Here is a 13,259-nt window from a genome sequence, read left to right on the forward strand (position 1 = left end):
ATTTATGAAAATTTAACCAAATCTGAGACGGTGCAACAACATATTTCCTGAATTCTGTCTGACAGACGCTGCATGACCCGTGAACACAACATTTCATATCCAAAAAACAATATAAAGCACACGCTATGGGAATAAATCTAAATCCAGCAGTGGTTCCCTGATATTAAGCGGACATATTCTGACAACTCTAATGATAAAAAGGTAATAAAAACATTCCCATATAATGAAAAGGCAGCAGCCTCTCACCCCTCTGGGTCTGTCTGATGTTGTGATGAGCACTTTGGGATTCGTCAGTCCGTTGAAGTAGGCAGAAAATTCATCAGTTCCCTCATCAAACGCAACCTGTACATCACACACACATACACAAATACATCTTATTTTTTAATAATGCATGAACAGAAGCTAAGGGTATTTGAGCAAGCTCAGCCAAAACTCACCTCTTCATCTTCTGGATCAACCATGGTCTCATCGTACACTCTCTGGTTTTCTATCGTCTTGGGGACCTCTTTCGGCGGTGCCTTCATCAGGGACAGAATAAATACAATCAGACACACCAAATGCTACTGCTTTTGCCTGATTTAATGGTGACAATAACTTCTACACAGATGATAAAATTTGATCAAACGATGGGAACATGGGGAGAAAACTCACCTTGTCGCCTAAAGCTGCACGTTCTTTTTTCTTCCTTTTCTTCAGCTGCATCTTTTGCTGAAATACACAAGTAGAAAATATGACATTGATACAGCTGATAAGTGTTTCTGTTCTTCCAATTACAGCACTGTCACCAAATTGTCTTTTCAAGCAGTGAAGTAAAATATCAAATAACTAATGGAAAAAATAGATTTGGGGTTATGAGGTGATGCTTGAACTCAGTAAAGATGATGTCACAAAGTACATAATCAGTACATTTATTGGAAATCAGCCGCTACAATTGGTGGCGAGCTTATCAAGTAAATTTAGCACACATAAACGATCCCTGACACGAGCTCCGACACAGAGTCACAGTTTATCAGCTGCAGGTCTTCAGGATGGAGCTCCATCACAGCTGTCAGAATATTTTTCTTTTACTATTAGTAAAGAAGTCGTTAGAATATCATCACACCAGAAGAGAATTTTCATGGTTGAAGAAATCAGACAATAAACACGTCTGTTGGTTGTTTGGGCGGTCTAACAAGCTGCTGCTACTTTAGATCACCTGATGCCGTCTCTGCCCTGTGTAATAAAACCAAGAGGAATATTACCAGAAAAGTGACCAAAGTCTAAATGAAGCGGCAGTGTCACACATCACATGTCTGAAAAGCAATACGTGATCGTTTTCAGTGTGGATGGAAAAGTCTCATCACAAGGCAAGATGGTGCCATCATCTGTTTTTATCTTGACATTTCTTTAACTTTCTCCCTCAGGACCAGAACGGACAGATCCATCAGGTTTGGTACGATGACCCACAGAGCATTTGTCTGAAGGCGGACTCAGTGACATCTAAAGTAGTGAGGGGCATCGGCATGTTGAAGGGCAGAAGTGATGAACCAGTCGATAAGGGACAGACTGAAATGATGTGGAACGCCCTGTTAGGATGCTGACTGGGATACACCACTGCTGAGTCCATACATCCCTCTGCAGCAGCAACAACAGGGTGAGCTGTTCCTCTGACTTCAATATGCATGCTTGCACATCAAAATTTAGGGCTTTTAGTGTCTCATATTATATATTTATTTTACTAAGGTGCAATTCATGGAGTAAACATCTACTGATTAGATTGGCTGAGCCCCCGGAGTGTCCAGATCCTGACAGCACCAGTGAGTAGATAGTTAGCATAACACTATTAGCATAACAAAGCATCACCAATTAAACTTACCAAAAGTAACATTTACATAATTTTTAAAAACCTTTTAACAAATTTCAGCTAAACCTGGACCTCATAACAGTATTAAATGTGGGGTTTATTCCAGTATTGTTGTATAAAGCTACATTAGTTTTAGCTAGCTAACTGTAGCTAATAACCTGGCAGCTGTACGTGGCTCTTGGATGTCAGCTCTTCCTGGTAAATGGCCCGTATTTATTATTTTTACCTTTCTTTTCTCCTGTTTCAGCTTCATGAACATGAGGTGTCTCCGCTGTTTGTTCTTGATCTCGGACACGCTGAACGTCGGGGGGAAGGCGGCCCCTTCCTCCATCTTCTCCATCTTCACCTCCGGCTTTATCTCCGCTCCGCTGCCTTCTCCGGCTCCCTCCGGACTCTTCTTCTTCTTCTTCTGTTTCTGCTTCTTGCTGTTGTTTTTCTTACCTGTGCTGTCCTGGCTCACGGGAACCTCTGTGATGTCCATGTTGTGTGTGTTTTCTCACGTGTTTGCGGCGCAGAGTGTCCGTTCATGAGTTCACTTCCGGGTTCATGGAGTCAGCGGTCGGAGGTGAAGAAGAGGTGCGACCCCTGGCGGTGAGGAGGAGACACAGCGCCCACCGCACCGGGCCCAGTACTGTATATTACATGTGCTGACTAGTTTCCCTTAACCAGCCCATTATGTTGTGCAGAATTATTGAGATTTCCTCTACTAGTTAGGTGTTGTCAGCACTAGTTGAACATTTTGTCTTTACCACTTAAAGGAAACCTCCTACTTGTCACTAGCTGTCAGCAACTAGTGGCTCTGTTCTCCAACTAGTTCCAACCATAGACACCATACTAGTGAACCGTGGCACCAAAGTCTCAACTAGTTCTCTTTGTAACACACCAGTGGCCCTCTAGACTGAACTCTAGAAGTCAGACTAGTTGTCTAGTGAGCTGCAAAAGCTCTAATATGGGAACTAGTCAAACAAAGATTCAGCTCACTGGTTACGTTCACTCGTTAATTAGGGAAAGCCAAAATGCTGACTAGTTAACAAGTTAGGTTAAAAATGAATACTAGTTAAACTAGTGAAAGCAAAAATGCTCACTAGCCAACAAGTTAAATCCCTACTGACCTTACTAATTAACTAGTGAGTCAAAGTGTTTACTAGTTGAACTAGTGAAAACCGAAGGGCTCACTAGTTACACGAGTTGCGCAAATGCGAGTGGTGAGATGAGGAACGCGGGCATTGATTCTTACTATTGGATCTTTGCTTCAAAACACAAAATGCCAACCAATCAGGAGTTAGAATTATGTCACATGTCATATCTCTCTTTGTTTCACGCTAGTTAGCTGTCTACACGATTTTTGTTTAAAGTTACAGACTAGCTTTACAGCAGCAAAACAACAATTGCACATTCATGCAGTATTACAAGGTACAGTCATCCCCAAACACCTTTCCATTAAAGAAAAGGCAAAATTCACAGTCAAATAACTAGAAACTGAAAAAAGTAATAATAAATAAAAATTTGCTAAATTATAATTTAGTGAAAAAATATATTGCTTTTGAATTGTGGTTGAAAAGAATAATTTAAAAAAACAAAACAAACAAAACTGTCCCAGACAAATGAGAGCACTTTCTTTCTTTATTCTTTATTTCCGACAAACGATTAAAATAAATGGAAAATAAAAATAAAAGCCAACTTCAATATAACACACATCTGACTCGTTTGAAAAGGGATAGGAAGAAGCCTACCCCAATTCTACACCATTAATAAATGCAAAATCCAATACAATAAACCAAACAGGCAATACAAAAAAAAATACTCCAATCAAGCTATTTAAGAAAACAGAACAAAACAAAAACACAAAAGAAAATGAACAACCGCCATTAACATCTGTACATGGTACATTTTCCTTCCTCATTTCTGTATTTTTCAAAGATATATCTTTTGTACAATTTTTTAAATTGCATTAAATTCACACTTTGTTTAATTATTTCGTTAGGATCATTCCACTTTGCTGATGAGCAGTGGGCCAGAACACCTGTCAACAGGTGCAGAAGTCTGATTGAGAGTTACAGAAAACACTTGACTGCAGTGATTGGCTCAAAGGGTTGCTCAACAAAATATTAGTTTACGGGTCCCATCATGATGGTTTCCTTGTGTGTTTTTTTTTTTTTTTCAACTTATTTCAGTGACAGCTGTTTTTTTTCCTTCTTTAATGGGAGGATGTGAATACATCTGAGGACGACTGTATTATTACAAGATAAGATAATTCATGTACCATAAACTTTATACGCCAAAGTAATTTTTTTTTGTACAGATGACTTTGTGAGCTGTAGCTGCTTTGAAACGACTCCAAGTGACTTTCTTGACTTGTTCAAGTCAGTGATTCTTTTTCTGAGTCTAATAAGTGGCCCTATTTAAATTGGACGAGTCAGCAGCTGTAGTCAATCGCAGTCACTCATGAAAACTTAAGCGGTCATGCCAACAAGAAAATATTATTAACACAGTTTTCTACATCAATAAAAATTATCACTAAAGTTGGCGTGTCTATATTTGTGATCCAGTGGATAATGTCATATTTCCCAAAGACCTGCAACAAATCTATAAAAGAACTAAAATGCATGATTGTTTTTCACGTGTTTCATGATTCCATCACAGAAAATTCTGAGTCATAGGAGTCGCTGAAACCTCCAGACTACCATTTTATAGATAGTCTTTACAAGGGTGTGGAAGCTTTTGTTCACAACTGATGCTAACATCAGCTGAGTTTGGCTGTTCATTTACAGCTCTGTGTGTTGAGCATCGCTGTCTGGAGGTCTACACGGTTCATATGTTTTGATCAGTCCATAGAAAGACCTCTGGACTACAGGGTCATCGGTGCATATCGCTCCTCCTCCTCGGCCCGTCTGGCTCGTCTCCCTGTTCATGTCGGCGATGCAGGTAAAGGCACCATGGCCATCTACAGCCACACACCACTTGGAATGATCAACGGTGTCGCTGACGTACTCTACGTGCAGGAGATTCACGTCCTTCACGTTGTACACGTGATACGGGATGCTGCAGTTGGAAGGCAGAGATTCATGCAGCTTTCCCCAGCTCTTCACGTACAGATTCTTTTTCGCAATGTTCGAAATAAGACCAGAGTAAAGATCTACAGGGGGGTAAAAAAAAACAAAATACAACTTCAATTTAAAACATCAAATATAATGCAATAAAACAGAATAGCTTAAAAATTACTGTAACATGAAATACAATGATACAAAATGTACATCATCCATAATCTCCATCATTAATAACACTGTGGGTCCTAGCCTTAATATTTATAACTGTCAGGTCAAGTTGCACTTCAAACAATTAGATCTAATTTATCAATAACTATTTTTGTAGAGTTTTAGTCCTTAGTATTTAAATTACTCAGGTAAAGTCACATCATAAACAACCTTGTAGGACCTGAACCTTAATATTTACACAAGATAGGGAGAGTCTTTGTCGGGTCAAACAAACTTTTAGTTTTCTTTAAAATCCTGGAATGTTTACTATAACTGCAAACACTCACCATCCCCAAATCGTGTGTATTTTGCAACACTAAGGAAGCTACGTCCTGACACAGAATTCAGTGGCATGATACTAGACCAGGGTTCTTTTTTCGGGTAGCAGTCTCGCTGTGCGACACATCGCAGCTCATTGTGAAAGGTAGTTGGGATGTCAGAGTCAAAGGAGTAGGCGTGGATGTACTTGAGCTGCACTCCTGCAAATTCAGACAGAAGTTATTTCAGTTTAAGTTGTGTAATTATGTCACCATCCAGTTTGTCAAATTCAAATTTAGGAAAACAAGCAGTTAACCTACCTATTTGTTTGAAGCGATCATAAGGGTAAGTAACACACAGAAATGTTTGAGCGTTAACATTTCCGCTGCTTGGCCAGAAGTCTTTACTTTGAGATGCTGGAAATCTTGGTGTGCTGTGTGAAAGCCAAACTCCAGTTTGTTTGTCCAGCATCACAACCCCTTCAGAAGGTAAGAAATTAAAAGAGAGAGTTGATATATTTAGATTTTTCTCACTTTTAATGCAACCAAATGGAAGATAGGAGATTGGAGAGACCTACCTTTACTGTGGCCAAATGATGAAGGAGCACTACCTTTACCTGGAGGCTGGTCATTGTAGAGCATGTATCCAAAATGTTCAGTCTGCACAAGAAACAAACCACGGAGAACTCTGACACCAGATTTAACAGCTAAAGAGACATGCATTACCTGCTTTAATACAGCACCTACAAAAAAGGAAAGAACGCACTGTAAAAAAGAAACTGTTAAAAAACAAACTGAAAATTTTTTTTCCAAAAACTACTGTAAATTAATGAAATATGTTTTTCTTTTTGTTTTATTTTTAATTTAAAAAAAAAATCACCTTTTTGACATAGAAGTCAAGAAGAGGCTGCAGGGTGTTGGCCAGAGAGCCATATCCACTGATTATCCTGGTGCTGAGTGTCCATCCATTGGTGCTGCCATCCATGTACAAATACTTCAAACCTCTTTCATACGTATTGGGAAACTTGTATAAGATATACCTAATGATAGGATAACAAGAGAAACAGATTCCATTGTGCATTCACCTAAAACTGAGAGATGGTGAAAACATAAAATTGCTAAATGTCCACCCACCAGTCAACTGGCTTGTTCTTGTCATTCCTGCATGTCACAGCTGAATCACAACCCGGAAAAAAGATCCAAACGCTGAGGAGGAATCTCAAACACAAGCATGTCTGAATCACAGAAACAGGAGGAAGTCTTCATTTAAGGTGTCACATAAAGCAGATGTTTTCTGATAAGTCACCAGAGAAAACTTTCAAAAAGTGCATTTTGGTCTCTCCATGTATCAGCGTGTGTGATGGATGGTTGGTCACAACAAGCATAGACAATGAAAGGTCTCATTTTCACCCACATTTTGATACCAGAACCATCTTCTGGACACGATTTGGTTGCAGTTGCATATGTCATTATGTCTGGAAAATGTCATGTTTCTATCTCCTGTATTTATTAGATTTGATTAAATTCAACTGTACCGTCGTTGCAAAGAGTACAACCTCTAAAAATGCAGCTTAGCATCGAACCAGAAGTGCAAAAGCGGCAGTAAAGTGCATTACAGTTTGTGTGTTCACAGTGTGTTATGGTATCAACAGAATGAACAGAGTGGACAGAGAGGAGCGGGTGCACAGAGCAGGGCTGGTTATCACACATTTCTGCATTTCTGTGAAGCCACTTCCTGATCTGAACGGTTGCAACATCCAGTAAAGCAGCCCAACCCGTTTCGTTTTCAACGCTTTGGTTTCAAAGTCATAATAAAATGTCTCTTAAACGTATTTACAATCTTTGCAGTGTAACAAAGAATAAAAAAACTCAGAGATTCTTAATTTTCATTTGAAAACCCTGTATACTTCTAAGTTGTGATAGTTCAGAGAGAAAAATAAACATTGACACCTTTTAAAAGTCCACTGAATGAACCTGCTGGCTGCTGTTATTTTCACTGATTGTAAAACACGAAGCTCTGCTGGCGTTCTGCATTTCAGCACAAAAAGTTTCAGCTAACAATGTTCTGTTCACACTGTTTCCTCTATTACACTGCACTGTAGTGTATGCTAGACAGAATACTGTGTTCAGTCTGTCTCTGGGTTCAGTGTAAAAGCTCTGTTAATCAATTCATATTATTTGCAGCTCATTTACAAATAATAAAAATAATGTGCAGGTTTTACTTACATATCCAGCCATCTTCATTTCCCACCACACAGCTGCTATTGTTAAATCTCACTTAGAACTGACTCCCTCACCTCTGATGCAAACTTCCCACCTGAATGCTGACTTTCCTGTTGTAATCTAGTTAATCTGCTTTGTGTTTCTGCAGAAATAGCGTCATTCACAATGACTGCTGTGTCTTGCAACGGGCAAAAGCATAAACACTTCTGTGATTAATAGAAGGAAATGAAGACCTGTGGTTGAGACACAGAACCTCCTGTTTGACAAACATGATGATATTTACTGTAAACTTCAACCAACATCAGCATTCATTATCACAACTACTTTTCACCCTGTTTGTAGAAGAGTCAGTGGATCGTGCAGAAACCTGGTATAAAAGGGGCAACAATGACATCTGGGGAGCAAAAAAATGGCCCTGTTGGCTGATGATCTATTAATGCAACCTGCACAGACACTCGCAAAAGTGATGAAAATACTAAAGGAATATGGGTTACTTTATGGGTACAAAATTAATGTCAATAAACATAGGTATTAGCATTTAACTATGCCTCACCAAACAAGATAAGGAAGCTATAAATAGAAAAGGAGGAAGGACTTTATATGTAGAGCACCTTCAAAGCACGTAGTCACAAAACGCTTTACAGTCGGAACAAAGGGGATAAAACAATAAAAACTTAAAAACAGCAAGAGACCATTAAAACACAGCAAAATTGTAAAAAAAAAAATTAATAAATAAAGGCCAAACGGTTAAAGTGAGTTTCAAGAAGAGATTTAAAAGAGGACACAGAGTTTGAGGGTCTGAACGGAGGAGTGACCAAACCGGACTTGAACCTTCAGAAGGGCACCTCGCTGCTGCTGGACCTCAGGCTGTGTTCAGGCTCGTGGGGAATTAGCAGTTCCTGGATGTGGGCAGGAGTAAAGGCTTTAAAAACAAGCGATAAAATCTTAAAATCAGTTCTAAAACTCAGAGGTAGCCAGTGAAGGGCAGCAAGGAACCTGGTGTCATGTGGTCACTTCTGTCGGTGCGAGTTCAACGCCTGCCGGCAGCATTTCGGATCACTTGGACTCTTCCAATGTTTCACCTGCTGAAACCAGAGTCAAGTGCGTTGCAATAGCCAAGACTGGAGGAGATAAAAGCATCGATGGCAGTTTCAAAAAGTGGAGGAGAAAGGAACAGACGGATTTTTGTTAGTTGTCTCAATTGTTCCACCTGGGTCACCTGTGCATCCAGAGATGCAGAGACACCTAAATTGCGGCGTCTTCAGTGGGATGCAGAGCACATTAAACAGGATGCACTTAGTTAGGATGAATGTGCTTCCAACAATGCTTTACCTGTTTCAGTGTCTGCCAGTCCAAACACCAATCAACAGTTCCTAGAATGGGACTGGTTCATTTCAGGATACCTGCAGCAGGGGAAAAGGGCCAGGATTAAATATAAAACTATGCAATAGAGAAAAGACAAAGAAGCCTTCCTTGCTTATGCAGCTCAGTTGAGACCTCTCCTTTGCTGATGTTCACCAACATACACGGCAGGATGTAAGGAAGTTGAAGGCTGATGGTAACAGGATTACCAACCATGGCCCTACTGGCAGACACCAAACTACAGGGTGAACTGATGGCTTCAGATGAACCCATGTCTGACATTTCTTCTGAAATCCTGGCAGGAAATTGTTAAAAAATTTTGCAGATTAGGAGACTTATCCAAAATTTCAAATGGTGCGGTCATGACTCGGTGTTTGCGTCTAAAACGTATGATAACAGATTTAGGAAATGGATCTCAAAAGGTGTAACTATCATTCATTTGTCCACAAGGGGGCATTCCAGAGCTCTGAAGCGCTACAGAATAAATACGGATTACGACTTTTACAGATACTTACTACAGATGTTACTTGTTTCTATCAGCACTTAAGCCCGAAACCAGCAACAAAATCGTATCCAAACCTCATAATGGCTTCCTACATCTTAAACACAGAGTATATAAAGAGGAAGTTGGAGTTGGGAGAACATATGTTAGCTATAGTCTCGGCAGGTTCAAACACTCGTGAGATTTTTTTGTTACACCCATCCAGAACCGACACCGGGGGCCGTGGTGTCGCCTGTTGGAGACTTTGCGTGACTCGCGAAGCTAACCAACAACTGCCATGTCTTCTGGGATTGCCAGGTCATTATAGCTCATTGGGAACGGCTCCATGAACATATGATAGTATATCTGGTGTAAACACTGGTTTTAAATGTGAAGTTATGTATTTGGGTGACATACTGATTGAAAGAAATGTTAATGACAAGAAGTTATTAGCAACAAGTAAAGAACCACCACTGAGGAATGGATTGACATTGAGGTTTACATTATTGAAAAGTTGACATTTTCCTTATAAAAGAGAAGTTCTACCAGATCTGGACCGAATGGACTGAGCATATAAAACCCAAATGGTGTGATTTTCCTTGAATCTGCCTGGACCTAGACACAACCGGCCTTCTTCATCTAATTTTCTTGTCATTCTTCTTTATTGAATGTTGTGAAGATGATTATAAAGAGTGAGCATCCCTGTTCTGTTCTGTTCTGTTCTTCTTATGCAACAAAAAAAAGTGATGTAAAAAATAAATAAATAAATAAAATAAAATATTGGTAAAACAACAAAGTCTTTAATGTTGTAAACACAACATGCTTTGGAATTATAATATTTAACTTTTTCAATTAAACAAAAAGAAGGGGAAAAAAAGGAAAAAGAAAAGACAATGTATGTAAAGTTGTCCTAGATATTTCCACCCACTCAGTCTGTCCAGTGGTTTCAGCAGCAGCAGCCATTTAAAGGTCATTTTTTTTGCAGCAGTGGATTCTCACACACTTTTCAAAAAAGATCAGGGACACAAAGTTTAGACAAGAAACTGCTGAAAACCATGGAATTCTAGCTCTGCAGCATCAGTTACCATGGTGATCTCCGTGTGCAGCATCAGTTACCATGGTGATCTCCGTGTGCAGCATCAGTTACCATGGTTATCTAGCTGGGCAGCATCAGTTACCACGGTGATCTAGCTGCGCAGCATCAGTTACCATGGAATTCTAGCTCTGCAGCATCAGTTACCATGGTAACCTCGCTGTGCAGCATCAGTTACCATGGTGATCTAGCTGTGCAGTATCAGTTACCATGGTGATCTGGCTGTGCAGCATCAGTTACCATGGTGATCTCCGTGTGCAGCATCAGTTACCAAGGTTGATCTAGCTCCGGGGCATCAGTTGCCATGGAGATCTATCCAGGTACAAAATTGAGCCACTTTCAAGACACTTGAACTTTTCATTGCACTTGAACATGTCATTCTCAGGGTCCTGCTTCACTGCTGTATTGTGTTTGCACGTGTTTATGTTTATGTATTTTCTAGCGATCTCTATTTATTATATCTTTATATCTTAATTATTGGGGGATGATGCTTCTTTTTTTTGGGAGGTGTGCGTATGCAGGCGCACAGAGAAATGAAAAAATAAAGAGGGAATCTTGGAATCTTGGAAAAGGTCCAATAAGGTGAACGGATAAAACTGACTCTGAATGCGTTGTTGTGGTCTTCAGAGTTTGTGGCTCTGTTCACTGTCAGCAGGCGGCCTCAAAATTTAAAACAGATTCAAACGTCTAAATCTAAGGCAGATCAAGTCCCAGTCATCCCACTCAGCAGCCGATGTACCAGTCCACCACCTGTCTGAATGCCTTGTAGATCAGGGGGTTGAAGGAGCAGACCAGCCCCCCGCCACGCCACATCTGGGCCCGCTCCCTGTTCAGGTCCCCCAGGCAGGTCACCTGGTCCTTGTACGATTGCGACACGCACCACTTGGAGTGATCGTAGTGGGACTGGAACAGAAGAGAGCCGGGCAGCTGGATCCGCTTGACGTTCATGGTGTGTTTGGGCAGCGAGCAGTTAGAGGGCAGCTCGTGACCTTGTCTCTGCCACGACTCCACCAGAAGGTCGGCGTCCAGCACCTGAGCCACCCAGCCGGTGTAGATATCTGAAGGAACACCAGCGAGCAGGGAAATTCAGCTGCATTAGGGTTTTGAAAAATACATTAGAAATCACATGAAAACAGAAAACAATGGATAAAAAATAAAATGAAATCTAAACAACAACATCAGTATCATCAACAGTTTGTCAGTTTCCGTATCGTTTATACGCAATATGTCAGAATTTTATTTTCAGATGCAATATTTCAGTGTCTCATCTCCTTTCGCAGGTGCAACGTTTAATTCTTATGTGCCATGTTTCATTATCATGTGTGATGTTAGTTGTTACCGCAGCATAATCACCAGCATTACTTAATACTGTTCTACTCCAGCCTATTTAGCTACTTATTTTATCGCAGTAATGTATTGTACTTATACTACTTATGCTACGTCATTTAGTTGTTTTCTGAGCGACATCAGAACTTCTTTCGGGGAATAATAAAGTCTTATCTTATCTATTCAACATAAGAAAGAGCTCTAAAAACAAATTAAAATGAACACAATCATTGTTTTTTCTGTATTAGTACAACTGCTAATGAAATTCTGTTCATATTACACAAATAGTTTGTGATATCAACAAACTATGCTGAGTCAGGGGAACTAGCTTTTCCTCTACAATAGATGTTTTTTAAATCACCAGCTACGTAATAATAGTTCTTTTAAGAACAAGGTGGAGAAATGTTACTCTACTGAGCCAATTTAATCAATTTACTACAACTTCAATTTAGTTTTAAGTCGTTTAAATGCAGAGATTTGAGTTTAAATGACAAAATACTGAGCTGGTGTAATGACCAACATCATTCTGTCAACACAACTTATCAAAACAGTGTTTTTTAAGCTTTAGCTAAATGAACAAATCTGAATGTTTATCCTGCAAAGTGGTTGTATGCTGAATGAGTTTTTAGACATAGTTATGCTGTAATTAGTGCAGAGACACATATTCTTATTTGAAATGGGTTATGGGATGTTTCATAGCAAAAATATAATCTTCATGTGGTTGCATTTTGCGTTTAAAGGATTTATGAGAATCTGATAGATGGGAAGATTTCCTTCATGAAGTTGTCACACTTAGAACATGAAATGAGGCCTCGGTTTGGGTGTGATTCTGCACTTAGCCGTTCTGAACTGTGTGTCTGACAGTGAAAAAAACTGTCATAGACAAATAAAATGTGCAAACAGGGCAGTAGCAGAAAGAAGTCCTCGTGCAGTCTCAAGGAGCAACGAACTGAGGAATACCTTACCCTCCACAAAGAGTTCAGATTTGACGAAACTGACAAATTTGTCCCCCTGGATGGAAAAAAGCTGCTCCACTCTCTTGTTTGTGGCCAGCGGGGATTTGGAGCCTTTGCATAGCTGCACCAGCTGCGGCAGGTCGGACACGAACGCAGGAGGCACCGAGCAGTTATAGAAACGTGGGTAAAGATAGAGCAGCTGCTGGGCTGGAGAGCAAAAAGAGGAGAGAAATAACAGATACTATACGTTACAAACAGGACACAGAAAGAAAATCTGCTGTAGGGTTCAACTGAAGTATTGCTTTTCTGAACTAGATTTGCTAACAATTGTATCTTTTGTCTTTGTTCAGCTCAACATTTTTGCAGATATAAAATATTCTCTCAGCTGAGGATCAGTTAGGAGATGACCTGGTCAAAGTGAGACGCTTCTTTCAGCTAATTTAAAGCCTTAACTCTGAACAGAA

At 39.9% G+C, this 13,259-nt stretch overlaps 2 protein-coding genes across 2 annotated transcripts in view; both read right to left on the reverse strand.

Annotated features, from left to right (window-relative positions):
• Positions 1–123: 123 nt before the first annotated feature.
• Positions 124–2,361, reverse strand: LOC103368309 (ribosome production factor 1). The gene is made up of 4 exons (XM_008296642.1): positions 2,070–2,361; positions 652–708; positions 438–518; positions 124–342 (listed from the first exon to the last, which is right to left on the reverse strand). Exons 1-4 carry the CDS (start codon positions 2,322–2,324, stop codon positions 124–126), a joined length of 612 nt encoding a protein of 203 aa, XP_008294864.1. The 5' UTR covers positions 2,325–2,361.
• Positions 2,362–4,007: 1,646 nt separating this feature from the next.
• Positions 4,008–13,259, reverse strand: part of dnase2b (deoxyribonuclease II beta) — a 13,867-nt gene continuing 4,615 nt past the window's right edge. The window contains exons 4-11 of the mRNA XM_008296643.1: positions 12,805–13,002; positions 11,264–11,571; positions 6,489–6,589; positions 6,235–6,394; positions 5,933–6,014; positions 5,676–5,834; positions 5,385–5,576; positions 4,008–4,979 (exon numbers count right to left, since the gene is read on the reverse strand). Coding sequence (XP_008294865.1) covers positions 4,609–4,979; positions 5,385–5,576; positions 5,676–5,834; positions 5,933–6,014; positions 6,235–6,394; positions 6,489–6,589; positions 11,264–11,571; positions 12,805–13,002 — 1,571 coding nt within the window. The 3' untranslated portion in view covers positions 4,008–4,608. The remainder of the gene's footprint in view (positions 4,980–5,384; positions 5,577–5,675; positions 5,835–5,932; positions 6,015–6,234; positions 6,395–6,488; positions 6,590–11,263; positions 11,572–12,804; positions 13,003–13,259) is intronic.

Source organism: Stegastes partitus, unplaced genomic scaffold (assembly GCF_000690725.1).
Source record: "Stegastes partitus isolate 25-593 unplaced genomic scaffold, Stegastes_partitus-1.0.2 Scaffold1143, whole genome shotgun sequence".
In the NCBI taxonomy this organism is placed as follows: Eukaryota; Metazoa; Chordata; class Actinopteri; family Pomacentridae; genus Stegastes; species Stegastes partitus.

Coding starts and splice junctions, on each gene's coding strand:
- LOC103368309 (XM_008296642.1), bottom strand. CDS start 2,324: ATGGACATCACAGAGGTTCCCGTGAGCCAGGACAGCACAGGTAAGAAA. Junction 519..651: donor GTGCAGCTTTAGGCGACAAG/GTGAGTTTTCTC, acceptor TCCCTGATGAAG/GCACCGCCGAAAGAGGTCCC. Junction 343..437: donor TTGATCCAGAAGATGAAGAG/GTGAGTTTTGGC, acceptor TGTGATGTACAG/GTTGCGTTTGATGAGGGAAC.